We start from the raw sequence: 16831 nt of genomic DNA on the forward strand, positions 1-16831 counted from the left end.
ACTAGGGCACTGGAGACTATTCTACATATCCGACCCATAGACATACAGATGAAGTAGCTCGCGCGGCTATAAGACATGTATTGCAACCCAATTTCAATTGAGTTGCTAAATGCTAAATTTTTTTATAGAAATTTCCATTTCTGCAAGCTGCACGGATAGATCAAAGCTAGAGAACAGGGTTGGTCTGGGAGTCCGTTTGCGACTGCCTGAGATCACCCACTATGTGAATAGTGTTAAATAGAGGATTACGAACAGTAAAATCAATCATCAGGGTTATAATAAACAAGACGGCAAGGCCACGAACAGTCTTGGAGTGTAAGAAGGGCATCGTGAGAAGACGTAGATAATACTGAAAGGAAGTAAGGAGATCTGTATAGCTTTCGGTATCATTTCATGTCACATAGGACTTTGGACGCACTTATATAAAATAGGTATGGAGTTGTTGTAGTAGCAGTGTGTGGTAAACTGAGGCGGCAGCCCTTGCCGATGAAGGAATTCATCGGGTCAATCCGGTACATACAACCGGCTGCCATGGGATTACAGGTGTAGTAAGTGATAGAGTGTGTAGAACATGAAGGGAAGATTATAAGGCTTCAACGCATATCCTATGCCATTGCTCGGTTTCGCGTCTAACAGACAACAATTAGGAACTTTTTGTAAGCAGTATGGAATTTCTGGGAGGCCACCGTAGTGCAGAGGTTAGCGTCTCCGTATACTACGCTGAACGCCTGGGTTCGAATCCTGGCGGGACCATCAGAAAAATTTTCAGCGGTGGTTTTCCCCTCCTAATGCTGGCACAATTTCTCCAAGGAGGTGTCGCACTGGGGCACGCTGTTCGGACTCGGGTATAAAAAGTAGGCCCCTTATCATTGAGCTTAAACTTGAATCGGACTGGACTCCTTGATATGTGCGAAGTTTGCCCCTGTTCCTTGGTGGAATGTTCATGGGCAATATTTATTTTTTGTTTGTATGTAATTTTTGAATTAAATTTTTGAGGTTACTTTTTTGAACTTTTTAGTATGTCCATTGTAGCATGGCCGGATTAATATCCGCACACTCCACCACCATAGGATGAGGGTATACTAATTTCGTCATTCTGTTTGCAACTCCTCGAAATATTCGTCTCAGACCCCATAAAGTATATATATATTTTTGATCGTCATGACATTTTATGTCGATCTAGCCATGTCCGTCCGTCTGTCTGTCGAAAGCACGCTTACTTTCGAAGGAGTAAAGCTAGCCTCTGGAAATTTTGCACAAATACTTCTTATAGGTTGAGGTCGGTTGGGGTTGTAAATGGACCATATCGGTCCATGTTTTGATATAGCTGTCTTATTTACCGATCTTGGATCTTGATTTCTTGAGCCACTACAGGTCGCAATTTTTATCCAATTTGTGTGAAATTTTGCATGAGGTGTTTTTTTAAGATTTTCAACAATTGTGCTAAGTATGGTTGAGATCGGTCCATTACCTAATATAGCTGTTATATAAACTGATCTGGGGTCTTGACTTCTTGAGCCTCTAGGCTCAATTCCTAGCCGATTTGGCTGAAATTTTGCACTTCGTGTTTCGTCATGACTTCCATATAAACCGATCTTGAGTCTTGACTTCTTAAGCCACTAAAGGACGCAATTCTTATCCGATTTGGCTGAAATTTTGTGTGAGATGTTTTGCTATGATTCCAGCAACTGCGCTAAGTACGGGTGAAATCGATGTATAACCTGATATAGATGTCATATAAACCGATCTGGGATCTTAACTTCTTGAAACTTTAGAAGGCGCAAATCATATCCGATTTTTGCACGACGTGTTTTGTTATGACTTTCAACAACTGAGCAAAGTGTGGTTCAAATCGGTCCATAAACTGAAATAGCTGCCATATAAACCGATTTGGGATTTTGACTTCTTGTGCCTCTATAAGGCGCAATTATTATCTGATTTGGGTGAAATTTTGTACAACGGCTTCTCCACGGTCATACCTTCAACATACGTGTCAAATGGTCTGAATCAATCTATAACTTAATACAGCTTTCCTATAAAACGATCCCCTTTTTTAGTCTCTCCTTTCCTTTGTCTATAAAGAGACACCAAGAAAAGAACTCGACAAATGCGATTCTTGGTGGAGGGTATTTAAGATTCGGCCCGGCCGAACTTAGCACGCTTTATTTTGTTTTTTGTAGAACACATATTTGACAGAAGCTTAACGTTTCTCGTTCGGTTATCGAACTGTCAAAATGTTTTGTTTGCAATAGAAAAAATAATTTAAAATAAACTAGCCTAAGGACATGCAGTAAAAAGAAGTAAAAAGAAGCTTTCCTATAAAACGATCCCCTTTTTTAGTCTCTCCTTTCCTTTATTTGCCTATAAAGAGACACCAAGAAAAGAACTCGACAAATGCGATTCTTGGTGGAGGGTATATAAGATTCGCCCCGGCCGAACTTAGCACGCTTTATTTTGTTTTTTGTAAAACACATATTTGACAGAAGCTTAACGTTTCTCGTTCGGTTATCGAACTGTCAAAATGTTTTGTTTGCAATAGAAAAAATAATTTAAAATAAACTAGCCTAAGGACATGCAGTAAAAAGAAGTAAAAAGAAGCTTTCCTATAAAACGATCCCCTTTTTTAGTCTCTCCTTTCCTTTATTTGCCTATAAAGAGACACCAAGAAAAGAACTCGACAAATGCGATTCTTGGTGGAGGGTATATAAGATTCGCCCCGGCCGAACTTAGCACGCTTTATTTTGTTTTTTGTAAAACACATATTTGACAGAAGCTTAACGTTTCTCGTTCGGTTATCGAACTGTCAAAATGTTTTGTTTGCAATAGAAAAAATAATTTAAAATAAACTAGCCTAAGGACATGCAGTAAAAAGAAGTACGCGAACACACCTTATATAATGGCTGCTTTGGACTACATCGTAGTACTAAAAAACCCCAATGTTGTTTAATTTGGTTAATTAAGAGTCGAGAAATATGGCAACACGAAATATTTTGGCATATTTGAGTGTCTCATTTCATTGTGCCGGAATAAACAATTTCGCTCGAGCTTATTTATGATAACAGGATTTCATAGAAATTGCATTCTAGGAAAGAAAATTGCACTGTACCAGCTAAATCATGTCGGACGAAGAATATGGAATTTGCCCATTTAACAATGGCCATCGAATTGTCTTGTATCGTATGCCTGCACATATTGGAAAATGCCGCAAAAACTACACAGGACCACCACTCGAACAATGCCCATACAATGCTACACATTATATTCCTTCGGGAACGTTGGCTGATCATCTTCAGAATTGTCGTGACTGCTATCGATTCAATCAAGCTAAGTATAGTAAAATGGCTGATATGTCATTTAGGCGAAACATATAATCTCCTTAATCATTCATTATATGTGACAACGAGGTGTACATAACTCTGAACGAAGCTTTGTATCATGTTAAGTTATTTTTTTTTTTTTTTTTTTTTTTTTTTTTTTTGGACTTTAATTGAAATGGCAGAGTACGACTCTATATGCCAGGTTGTACTTCCGAAGTTGGTGTCCCCACCAACTGTATATAAAAACACGTGTAATAAAATTACAGAATTAAAAACAATGTACAGTTATAACTGTACTGAGTATAACGATGACTATGCACCGAATCCCGAAGCGTCCACTTCAGACGAATTCTAAATGCAAAGTGGTTAAGTTATTTTATATTTTTTTTATATTACTACAGTTTAAGAAACTCACCAAAAAAAGTAACTGTTTCCATAACAGGACAAAAATGTATACTGAATACACAAATCATTTACCACTAAGCTGTTTTGTCACTTCTTGGCCAATAAGAAACATTTTCATAACTAGCAATAGGTGAGTATACATTCAATGCTATAGAAGCATGGAATTCTGCATTATTAATTTGCTACCCAAAGCTATGAATAACTTTTTGTTTGCTTAAATGATTCGTGTATGAATGGTGTAAGTTTTTTTTTATGTTTTTAATAGGACATACAAACTGAGAGCCAACGAGCGCGTCTAAAGATTGTGGATAGTGGAATGCTCCATGAGTGTACGGAACAACTGCAACTGCAGTCGCGGACAATCAACGGTATTGAGTACATAATATCGGGGAGAGGCCGGGCGGCACGGGCTCTTGCTTATATACTGAGTGCCTAAATACTCGGTATGATAAAACGAGTTAATGGCTTGGCATCTACAACAACAACATCCCAAGCGTGGCAAAGCAAGGAGAAGAGCCATTCGTGTTTTCCGAGCCGATGAGCAACCATCACAATTTGCCGTGAACGGAGATACAAATGTCAAATGTCATACGCAGCGCCAAGTTGTCGTAAGGCACTGAGCACACACGGAATCTCTACACTGATGCTGAAGAACTTGGATGTACCAGGAGTTGAGTATGTGACAAAGATCCTCAATCTATCTTATCCTGCTAAGGAAGCCTAGAAAGATCCCGAGTAAAGGAGAGTAATACAGACCGATCTCCCTTCTCTCGCTAGAAGCCAAGAGTCTTACTTCTCCTCCCGAGTCTAGTTGGAGAATTTCCATATGCTGAACACTAGCACGGCTTCCGTAGATTGCATTGAACGACATTAACCGTGGTTTAAATCAGACCAGGCCATGCTATAGGATGGTTCTCGTGGTCGTGAAGGTGGATGTATGGAAGTTCCTGATGGTTTGGGAGTTTTTCACACAGTGTCGCTGCTGGGTTCGAATCCTGGCGAGACCATCAAAAAAAATGTTCAACGGTGGTTTTCCCCTCATAATGCTGGCAACATTTGTAAGGCACTATGCCATGTTATACTTCTCTCCAAAGAGGTGTCGCACTCCTGCGCGCCATTCGGACTCGGCTATAAAAAGGTGGCATCTTATCATTGAGCTTAAAACTTGAATCGGAATGCACTCATTGATATGTGAGAAGTTTGCCCCTATTCCTTAGTGAAATGTTCATGGGCAAAATTTTTGAGTCTGATAGCAGACTGCCACTTAAACCTATCGTAACCTTCCTGTTTTGGTTCAGTCTTGTGCTGAGTCATTTTGGGTTATGCCACCTGCTATCTGATGGTTCTATTTGTGGTTTTGCTATGGGATGGCTTGCATCATTCATAGCACGGGAGTCAGCAGCCCCTGGAACTTTGTTTCCAACCTGACTATGATGAGTCCCCAGTAGAGAGCAACGTGGTGGCTGTGGTTTAGACCTTATATTGCAGGAAGGGCAGTTTTTGCTTGGTATGGTGTTGCATGTAATCAACCGGGTGTCGTAGTCCCCTCCCAGCCAATGGGGAGATCGTGTCTAAATTGACATGCTGGTTTCCGTCATGTATGGGTGCGTTGGTAGACCCATTATATTCACGCGGGGTTAAGAGCCCTGTAGGATTAAGCCAACACGGCAGTTGCCTGCATAAAACATCACTAGGACTTGACACTTTCTGTCTGTGTTACTAACCTGGTTGTTTGTCCTAGTATATTGGATCATGCGTTTATTTTCGCGTCCCTTAACGTTTCACTCCTTAATGTTTTGCAGTTCTTTGAATATGTTGATTATAATGCTGTTGAGTTGTGATGATTTGCAGGAAATTGTATCGTCTACTGATTTTCAGCTTTGTATTCCACTAGTGACGTTGATTTTCAATGTAGTAGTTTTTTTAGCTGTTTTGGGTCTATCCATTATGCGTTTCCCATAAAAAAGGGTGATAAAGAGGATTGGTTTAGCAATCCCCTCATTTCATATCACCTATCGCTTCGAGATTTGGCTTTTAAACCTTTCTTGGAGAATAGATCCAATATTAAGTTTTTTTGTAGAACCAAAAATAAAGCCAAACCTGTTGTAAGAAAAGTTAGAAGGGAAGCGAATGTATTGCAGTTGTAAAAGCGCAAAGCATTTATGGGCATCGTTAAAATCCAATGGACTTGGCAGTTGTAAGTCGTATGATTGTGATTTGAATGTGGAGGATTTCAATGCGACCTTTAATAGAAACCAGTTGGACTCCCAAAGTAATTCTCTCGGGAAGTATGACTACAATGGTTTTGCTTTCCAACGTATGGAGTTGGATAAGGCATTTTCCTCCATTAAATCCAATGCAATTCTTGATAATTCCTAATAATTTTTAAAGCCAAGAGTATTATTGTTATTTTTTCATATTTTGGTTTTAGTGTTGTTTATTTTTTATTATGCTTTTATCATTTTTTTATTTTATTACGTTGATCTTTTTTAGTAGAATTTTTTAATCAGTTACTGCTTATAATTTTAAGTAATTTGTTATTTAGTTTTATCTAGTGTTAAAATTTTTTTCATTTTCTATTTTTTTTTTATTTTAATTGAGTTGTTTTTTAACTTATGTTAGAAAAGTACGTCTTATGCATAGTCTGATTGTTTACAGGCCTGATGGTTTCGCATTGCATGATAAAATAAAAAAAAATTGTATAAATAAATAAATAAGACTTGTCTTAAGTACGCCAAATACGAATATAGCGCGCTCTCATCGTGAAGTATTCTCAAATGTATTGTACTTTTTTTATATGCAAGTGTCCAGATGTATTTTTGTTGAAAAAAAGCTCGATTGAGTCGAAAAAGTTGCACATTTTCGTAAGTGCATATTACAAGTCTTTCGTAAAGCTTCATATAACAAGTCTGGAAACTTAGCAGAGCCCATCAGACGAATGGAGGAGACACAACACACTGCTACAACATCATAATTTGGCCAAAAACAGTTTACTTCATATGTCGTAGCTTTTTATTATTATCAAATAAAAACATGTTCGCTTTAATTTTATTACAAAATCATATCATTTATATTTTATTGAACAAATACTTTGGTTAATAAGGCTGGCTTAGATATCACTTCATAGCCAAATAAGAGTTTCTATACCTCTAAGTATATGTTTCTATCAATAAGTCTTTTTTATATAAAAAGTAAATCATAGCTTCTATGCGTTAATGATTAGAGTTAAAACCTTAAATTCTTTCAAATTATATTATATAGCATTAAACGTCATGAGTTTCTTTATAATGCACTTTAATCGGTCAATTATGTATAGTATAGGTAAGAAGTACGGCTAGGAGGAAGATATGTTAACCCCTGGATTTTGAGGGGTTAAAAAATACATTTTAATTGTAAGAGAAGCTAAAAGTGGTTGATGAACTTTAAATAGTATTGACATCAATTTAAAATAAATAACTATTTGGTGGGCGGTCTTATAAAAAGAAAACGTGAAGTTTATCTGTGACTGTTGACATAAAACATTTAAAATCATAAGTCTTTAAAAATATACTTAAAAAAATTTCACTTCATAAAAAACAGAAAGGCAGAAATGGTTGGAAAACTCAAAAGATTAGTTAACAAATTTTTGTTCCTGTTAGGTTAGACCTCTATCTTAGATAACATTTAAACCACAGGGATTTGATAGCAATTGGTGAATAAGACTAAATAAGCGCAAGGTTTCAAAAAAATGTTTTTAATTTAAATTCGGTATAATAGACCATTATGGCTTTTAAATGGTTTTAATGGTGATAGTTTTTGCCCCAACTTAAAATATCTCTATATAATAAGCGGCTAAGTTTTTCAAATGAATAAAATAAGCAACTGTGAGTTTAAATGCATGCTATTCCTAATATTCTGATTTCCTATCGTGATTTTAAACATCAATAAGTAGGTCAAGGTGGATATAGTTATTTGTGACAACTGAAAATATCTACACAAAAATGAGTCTTTTTACAAAGCCATAACATAAACAAACATATATATGTATTTTATAATTAAAACAAATGTACACACAAAATACTTAACAATTTTGAAATTTAAAACAAATATACAACTTGGTAAAAAAAAGATACATTAAAATATAACAGCTGATCAATAAAATAATAACTACTACACCATATCCATTTCGAGATCCGTATCCCCATCTGCATCCAAAAGTTTTCTTTGGTCATATGATGTCTTTGCATCGCTGACACTAGTCAACGGACGTACCTTGCCCACATTCACCACTGGACTTTGGGTATACAGGTAAATGGCAAAGGAAACTACAGCTATGGACAAAGCGGTATTGATATAAATTGGTATTGCAAAGAGGAAGTAACACAGAACCGCTGTAAACAACAATTCCAATGCACTGGCAAAGGTTTTCAATATGGAGTTCATATATTTTAAAAAGAAGCTAGTCACTATGCCAATCGCAGCATTATTTATAATAATTACTATGACTTTAAAGCGAAATATTGCTTGTAGACTATCCGATGTGAAGGCGGAGAATAGTTCTCCCTTACATAAAAGTATCACAACATTACAAACTATTGAATCTAAATACATGAAGACATTTTGAATGAAAATATTAACTTCGGAGCCTTTGTCCTTTAATAAATATTCATTGTAGACACCAGCCAAGCAGGAGAATATAGTTTGGGCCAGTATTAGTAGGGCACTTAGACTAAAATCAAAACCACTCATATTTTTACTGCTCATTTGGTGTTCCATTTTGGTTGTAGCCTGAGTTACAAGTGGATTTTTGTTAGTAATAGCCTCGGGGCTAGCATCACTTTCGCTGTAGGCACCAGAGAAATTTATTTGTTTTATCATGCAGCCCACAGTTAGTAGAACTAATGACATCCATTGGCGTTTGGTTAGATATTTTTTGAAAATTATCTAAAATAAAAAAAGATGCATAGAAAATAAGGTAGATTAGTATCAGATTTATCAGACAGATAAAAAATACAAAAATGATTCATTACTAACCTAACACTAATGTATAGGTTGGTAGGTTTTAAAGAGATTTCAAACCACCCCAGGTTATCAGCTAGTTGGAATCGGCTCTTAACCAGGTATACTTTACATAATATCGAATCATTTATCATTCTATAACCCAAAGTCTATTCAATTCAATTCAATTTGGCGACGAGGGCGAAAAGGGCTATGAAGTACTCCAAAGGAACAATCCCATGGCAGCCGGTTGTACGTACGGGATTGACCCGATGGAGTTTTTCATCGGCAAGAACTGCCGCATCAGTGTATAACACAATGCTACTGCAACAACAACAACTCCAAAGGGATATGACATACTCCAATATTTATATATACTCAATATAGAAAACATTGAATTTGCTGCTACATAAACATTGTTGTCTTAAAAGGTTCTACTATTACATCTCTGCAATAACTATCACCTTGTCTAAGGTGTTATTTTTCACACGACCATAGAAATGAGATAAAAAAGGGAAATGGTCTTGTTCTGAGCAGTAAGTTGAAACAAGATAAAGAGGAGCGAGGTATGTATTCCATAAAACCAATAATAAAAAAATAGATAGTAAACAGCACACATATGTATAGGTAAAAAGAATAAACAAGTAAAATATAATAGCCACTAATTGTTTAATAAACAAAAAAGAAAATCACAAAAAACTGAAATGTGACATAAAAATCGCATTTAAATGGACGTACATGTGGGGGAACTATGTTAGGGGCTACACCCTTATACACTTTTTACTGTTCGTCTCTACACCGAAGCAAATAAGGTGCTTTAAAAATGGCATGATTTAAGGATAAGGGGCATGGTTTAATAATAAGGGGCATAATTTTCCTTACTGCCACTTAGCTAGACCAATCGGAGAATTATTTCCATTAGGACTTGGAACGTAAGCGTTAAGGGTCATAGGCGCAAAAGTTAAATTTTTTGCAAAACTAAACAAAAATAAGCAGTCCGACACTGAATCCTTTAAGATACATTGCGCCTATAGAGGGCGCAATTTTCATCCATTGGTCTACATTTTGTACAATGATTTCTCTCATGACTTCCAACCGACTTTACCTTGATTTTATTTGTTCTGTGCATTGATATTGCTTCTATATAAATCGATCTCCTGATTCTTAATTTTCATTTTCGTTTTAAATCTAGGTGATGGGAAATAAGCGATAGTATCGATATTTATTATTAAGACTATCGAAAATATCGAATGATGCGACTATCGATAGTTTTCCATCTTTAAAAAATAATCCCTTGGGCGAGCACGTGAGCGTAAGGTTCCGCGCTACAAGGGAGAACCTCTAGATCAAGCGGCATGTGCAGCGGGTCTTGACAACATTCATGCAGACACGGTATCAGATGCGGGTAATAGCTACTAGGTGATTGTGTTCCTTGGAAAACGACAGCCTCCCATAGCATCTGAGGAAATTGACTTCACCCGGCAAACCAGAGTAGTTCTGGCTCAATTACGTTCCGGCAGATGCAGCCGCCTCATCTCCTACAGAGCAAGGATTGATGCCAACATGCAGGATGTGTCCCGATTGTGATCTGGGACTACACGACACAAGTCACCTGTTTAACTACCCCCACAAACTAACGACCAGGTGGGCTTTGGGGTGTACTCTAAAGATCTAGACCTGTCATATCGATGTATATAGGTTACCCGACAACTGCAGTGTGTATCAAGCGGAGATCCTTGCAATTAAGAAAGTGGTGGAATAGCTAAGATGTAATATGATTACGACGATTGGCATAGATATCTTCTCAGAGCGACAGGTAGCCATTAAATCCCTGGAAAACGTATTTCTGAACACAAAAACCGCCCTTGACTATCGCAGATCTCTCATCGACATGGCTGAACAGTTCAAAATTCACCTGTTCTGTGTGGCCGGGCCGCAGATATATCCCAGGGAACTGTAAAGTGGACGAGTTTGCGGGACTAGGAACTACCATACACATTCCAGGGTTACTGCAATCTGTGGGTATGCCTCTAGCGACATGTAAGTTACGTTTTCAGGAACAGGCCTGAAGGACAACGAATGAGAGACGGTCACAAAGAGGGAGCTGTGAGCATTCTAAAACTATGTGGTCATATCTAGACTTAAATAGGTCTACTTCTTTGCTGTCATTGGCTAGAACTGACGTCTCAGTCATTGTGTCACTGTCTAATCGGAAAACATGCTGACAGACTAAAGGTTGCCAGCAACGACTTTTGCAGAAGCTGTGAGGACATCGAAGAAGAAGGGACTATAGACCACCTTCTGTGTGTCCCGTCCCGTCCTGTGTGTGTCCCGCACTAGCAGTCTTCTGGAGTTTCAATTTAGATTCTCAATTGTTTGAGAACCTGTCTGATTTAGCGGATGTGAACATTCGCAAGATATTGGGCTTTTTAAAGGAGATCTGGATGGTTCAACGGTAGGAACTAGATGGTTCTGTTCCTGTGGTATCACAATGGACGAAAACGTCAAAGTGAGTCTGATAGCAGACTGTCACTTAAACCTTACCTAACCTAACTACCCAGTCAGACCCACTCGACTCAGAACCAGATTTCACTGGACGCACCCCACCTTAGTCGCAGAGTTCCTGGATCTAGATATTCAACAAAACCAAGCAGAAGAAAGATAGATCAAACACACGACAATCCCATGGCAGTCGGTTGTAAGTACCGGGTTGAACCGATGGAGTCCTTCATCGGCTAGGGCTGCCGCCTCAGTGTAACACACTGCTGTAACAACAACAACACACTGCTACAACAACTAAACAATGTGTTTCCAATATTCTTATAAGAATTTTAATCTAGGCGTTAGAACCATTATTGTGCATAGGCTAAGCGCACATGCTAACCTATACAAAGCATTGCAAAAAGACAAACTTGACATTATCAAATGAAGGAGCAATTCTAAATAGAAGTATCTTTTTTCGATTATAAAATTTAATTGTCTCAAGTCTAATTTAAATTCGCCGAAAAATTCGAATTCATAGGTATCTTTGCATTTAGAATATACATACATATGTACTATAAATTTCTTCATGGTCTTACCTGAAATAAAATACCTGTTATGACAACTCGTAGTTGCAGCAACAAGTAATAGGTGGTGGGATCGAATGTTGATAAATTAACAAAGGCCAAATTATTATATAAACAATACAAAAAGGCAGGAACAAAATAAAGCATCATTACATTGGAGTCTTTGCGGACATCCTTGACCAAAGTGGGGAAGCTGTGGCTGTATATAAAAACAAGAAAAAAAGTTAATAATACACGAATAATCATTTGTTCTCATACACATACTCTTTCATATAAAGCGCTCCAGAAACAAGAAGTTTCAAAACTTCTGTTAGCAGTACAACTGTAACAGTATTGTAGCTGTAAGAGTTATTTGCATCTTGGGAGGCGGTGACAAATATTCCTGCAGAAAAAAAATAGTTAGTATTAAAAATTGCATCTTTGAACATGCTACTGCCAATGCACTCACCTTGCCCTATGAAAAGGGACATGTACAAAATGAATATAAGTAATGTTAGTTTCGTGGGAAACAATTCTCTCCAATTTATCGCCATGTTGGCACTCAAGATAGTCGGTTTACTTAAAAGTATGTGCGTAAGTTTTAAAATAAGCTATTAAAAAATTGTTTTTTTTTTAGTTTTTTTCAGTTTTGAAATGTTATGGAATTTTTAAAACTCCATCGATTACAGTGTATGCTAACAATTTCATTTCACTGAGTTGACTGATTGCTCGTTCTAGTAATTTTTTGCATTTTTTTACTTATCAATTTTCTGTTTATGTTTATCACAGAAGTTCAGAAGTTCGCGATGTGTTTGTGTTGCTTTTTCTTGTTTGGATATCGGGGGGGTGTTTGATTTTCACAACACAAAACTATTGAAGGTTGGTTGTAGCTTTTTTAGCGTGCTGATGATTGGTTGTGTTTTTTTATACTAGTTCGACAGTATCCATCCGCTGCCAAGCATCTTATATGTAATTGTTGTTTCTCACTATAATGAAAACGTAAGCATTCAGGCCTTCAGCCATTCTTGGAGAATCTGTTTTGATCGCTGTATAATTGCTTGCTTACTTGTTCCAGCCATTTCCTTGACCTTGTTGAGTTAAAATTGTTGCAAAGATGTTTTTGTGATTGTTTTTCCGTTGAATTTTCTTTATGATGTCATTCACATTTCCTTTAATTAAAAAGCAGAACTTTTCTCAACCTTTGAGCTTCAATCGATAGTTTAATACAGTTGCTATTGATGACACACTCGACAAAAGTCCCGATGAAATTGTTATTTTCTTTGGCCCATATAGAAAATAGGTTTTTGTTAATTTTTTTTTCTTTTCTTTATTTTCGTTGATCTAGGCCCTATAACGAGAAAAACGCAATAAATATAAACAGCTGTTTAAGGGAGTTGCCACAGTTTGTTAGCAAGTACTAAAACAACGTTTTAAAAGCTGGTACTATCTTCGCTTTTCACAACATTTTTCACAGTTTAGTGTTGGTATTCTATTCTGCTTTCGGAATAGTCGCGGGAGAAATTTGACAGCAAACCAATGTTTTTGTTTCCATAACAAAACACTTTTCATTATATGCACTTATTGTTTTCTCTATTTTATATACTTTTTCTCACATAAATAAAGAAAAACGAACCACTCAAAGCAGTAAAATAATCAAAAATGATACTGACAATAGTTTTAAGTGTTGCCACTAAAATAGTTTTTTTTGCCATTTTCCTCGCTACAAGCAGAGTACTACTTTTTTTTAGCCAACGTTTCGCAGATGTGTTTTTATATGGAGTTTGACAGCATTCCGCCTGAAGACCTGAACAGAATACTTAGCGTCAGGGTTGATATTCTATTCTGCTTTCGAAATAGTCGCGAAAATTTTCAATTGTTCCGTGAGCGAAATTATACAGCAACACGTTTTTTATAACTCCACTTATTGTTTTCTCTATTTAATTTATTTTTTTCGAAAATTATGAAATTAAATCAAGTAAGAGCGTGCTAAGTTCGGCCGGGCCGAATCTTGTATACCCTCCACCATGGATCGTATCTGTCGAGTTCTTTGCGCAGTATCTCTTTTTAGGCAAACAAAGAATGATGACTATGGACGGAGGAGGAGCTACATCAAGTTATAGTCCGATTCGGGGCTCAAGAAGCAAAATCGGGAGATCGGTTTATATGGGAGCTGTGTTAAGCTACAGATCGATTCAGACCATATAGCACACGTATGTTGAAGGCCATGGGAGAAGCCGTTGTACAAAATGTGTGCCAAATTGGATGAGAATTGCGCTCTCTAGAGGCTCAAGAACTCAAGATTCCAGATCGGTTTATATGGCAGCTATACCAGGTTATGGACCGATTTGGCCCATTTACTCTAACTTTCGAAGGAGTAAAGCTAGCCGCTTGAAATTTTGCACGAATACTTCTTATTGGTGTAGGTCGGTTGGGATTGTAAATGGGCCATATAGGTCCATGTTTTGATATATCTGCCATATAAACCGATCTTGGATCTTGACTTCTTCGGTCACTAGAGGGCGCAATTCTCACCCGATTTGGCTGAAATTTTGCATGAGGCGTTTTGTTATGAATTCTAATAACTGTGCTAAGTGCTGTTCAAATCAGTTCATAACCTGATATAGCTGTCATATAAACCGATCTGGGGTCTTGACTTCTTGAGCCTCTATAATTTCTATCCGATTTGCCTGAAATTTTGCATGAGTTGTTTTGCTATGACTTTCAATAACTGTGCTAAGTATGATTCAAATCGGTCCATAACCTGATATAGCTGGTATATAGACCAATCTTGAATCTTGATTTCTTGAGCAACTAGAGAGCTCAATTCTTATCCGATTTGGGTGAAATATTGCAAGAAGTGTTTTGTTATGACTTCCAACAGTTGTGCCAAAGATGGTTTTAATTGGTCCATAACCTGATATAGCTGCCATATAAACCGATTTCTTGAGACTCTAGAGGTCGCAATTATTATCCGATTTGGCTGAAATTTTGTACAACGACTTCTCTCATGACCTTCTGCATACGTTTCAATTATTGTCTGAATCGGTCTATAGCCTGATACAGCTCCCATATAAACCGATCTGCCTATTTTACTTATTGACCCCCAAAGAGCGCAATTTTTATTCGAATTGGCTGAAATTTTACACAACGACTTCTACTATGGCCTTCAACATTCAGTTCAATTATGGTCTGGACCATCGGCCATAAACAATTTGTCTACCATTGCACAGCTCACAAATTAGACAGTGGTGGAAGCATGTATTCCATAGTGTTTTTACGTTTTTTATTCCATAGTGTTTTTACGAAGAATGGTCGCATTTGTCTTCGGAGTTTTCTGAACTTGCCGCACTAGCCAACGCACATCTCCAACTGAAAGTGCTTTTGGTCGACCAGATCTTGGTTTATTGTCAACAGTTTTCGTTTCTGTCCACTTTCTGATGATGGATTGTATAGTAGATCGTGGTCTATTTAATATTTCACTGATAGTTTTTTGAGTTAAACCATTCCTGTGGTGTTTTATTATCAAAACTTTTACCTCATCAGAAACCTCGTTTTGCTTACGACCCATTTTGACAAAAACTATATTTTCAATGAAATTAAATATTTGCTGTCAAGGGCAAAGCCTCCTTTACTAAATAAAACAGAAAAGGGGGATTCCCAAATAATATTTGAATTTGACTTTGATGATAGCACATCAATGATGAATACTTTTTTTGTTCTGTTTTTGGTGTTATTATATAAAATTGCATTTTTTGCGCTAATTAAATTTATTTTTTGAATTTATTTTAAAACATATTACGAAAAATAAACTATTGCATAAAACTGCATTATTTGTTTACTTTAAATTTTCTTCAATTACCCAAAATAAGTGAATTTATTATCAATTTTGCTAATGATGAATACTTTTTTTGACCGCTGTATTCTTTTTTGGGGCAAAGAAAACTGATTATGGAGCTTGGTTAGCTTCAAATTGGGATCTCTGTAGCTTTCCCAATCCATTAATTGCAACCACATTTTGCCTTAAACTTAAGAAAATGGGTTTTTATTTTGATTTCTATTTTATATAGAAACAAAACAAACCCTATATTGGTTTCAGCTGAACAAAAAAAATCCAACAACAAAATGAAACAACCAAATCCCAAGGCAGCCGGTTGTACGTACCGGATTGACCCGATGAAGTTCTTCATCGGCAAGAGCTGCCGCCTCAGTGTACAACACACTGCTACCACAACAACCAAAATAATGTAGAGCAAAACAAGATGAAAACAATTTAATTTAGGGTTGCTTTCATTAGACTGACAACAAAAACAGCTGATTTTTTTATGATTTTGTCAGAAATAATACAAGGCGGATCTAAAAAGGTGGTCTCACGCGAACAGCTGTAAACAGCTGGCCAGGTTTGACGGTATTAAGATGACAGATTTGTGTTTGCATTATCTTTGCTGTTATCTTCTTTCTCTCATGTACGCACACGTAAGGTGGTCTCACGCGAACAGCCGTAAACAGCTGGCCAGGTTTGACGGTATTAAGATGACAGATTTGTGTTTGCATTATCTTTGCTGTTATCTTCTTTCTCTCATGTACGCACACGTATACACACACGCACACAAATTTCTTTGCGTGTGTTGGCAAAAGTACAATCAGATTGATGACAACATGGCAGATTGCATATGATTTGTAGTTGTTGTACAAATGTCGCCACCTTTATTTGTTTCGCCATGGAGGGAATAGAACAATTACATGTTCTATGTTGACAACTGATATTCATGTTAGTTTCAGTTGCATCACACAACATGTCCAACTCTACATGTGCTAAATTTGACATGTCATAAGACACCTACATACATACCGTGTAATAGAGCCTTTATGAATGTAGAAAGTTGTTGTTGTAGCAGTGTGTTGTTTTGACGCGGCATCCTTTGCTAATGAAACACTCCACGAGTCAATTGCATACGTACAACCGGCTGCCATTGGATTGAACTACGCCAGTAGTAATATTGTTATAGCCACATTCGCTGTAAATATGCAGATTGATTCATTCTAAGATTATTCTGCCACGGCAAATGTCCCCAGATATAGCTTCAG

The 16831-nt window shown here is 37.0% G+C and overlaps 1 protein-coding gene across 1 annotated transcript; it reads right to left on the reverse strand.

The window, feature by feature from the left end:
* Positions 1–6763: 6763 nt before the first annotated feature.
* Positions 6764–13128, reverse strand: LOC106089727 (UDP-galactose transporter senju). The gene is made up of 4 exons (XM_013255697.2): positions 12216–13128; positions 12032–12149; positions 11780–11966; positions 6764–8645 (listed from the first exon to the last, which is right to left on the reverse strand). The coding sequence occupies exons 1-4, from the start codon at positions 12298–12300 to the stop codon at positions 7872–7874; spliced, it is 1164 nt and encodes a 387-aa protein (XP_013111151.1). The 5' UTR covers positions 12301–13128; the 3' UTR covers positions 6764–7871.
* Positions 13129–16831: the final 3703 nt, after the last annotated feature.

Source organism: Stomoxys calcitrans, chromosome 3 (assembly GCF_963082655.1).
Source record: "Stomoxys calcitrans chromosome 3, idStoCalc2.1, whole genome shotgun sequence".
NCBI classification, from domain to species: Eukaryota; Metazoa; Arthropoda; class Insecta; order Diptera; family Muscidae; genus Stomoxys; species Stomoxys calcitrans.

Excerpts from the sequence above, each read along its gene's own strand:
- LOC106089727 (XM_013255697.2), bottom strand. The coding sequence starts at position 12,300 with ATGGCGATAAATTGGAGAGAATTGTTTCCCACGAAACTAACATTACTT. Across the intron at positions 12,150-12,215 it reads GTCCCTTTTCATAGGGCAAG|GAATATTTGTCACCGCCTCC; the intron begins GTGAGTGCATTG and ends TTTTTTCTGCAG. Across the intron at positions 11,967-12,031 it reads GGAGCGCTTTATATGAAAGA|CCACAGCTTCCCCACTTTGG; the intron begins GTATGTGTATGA and ends TTTTATATACAG.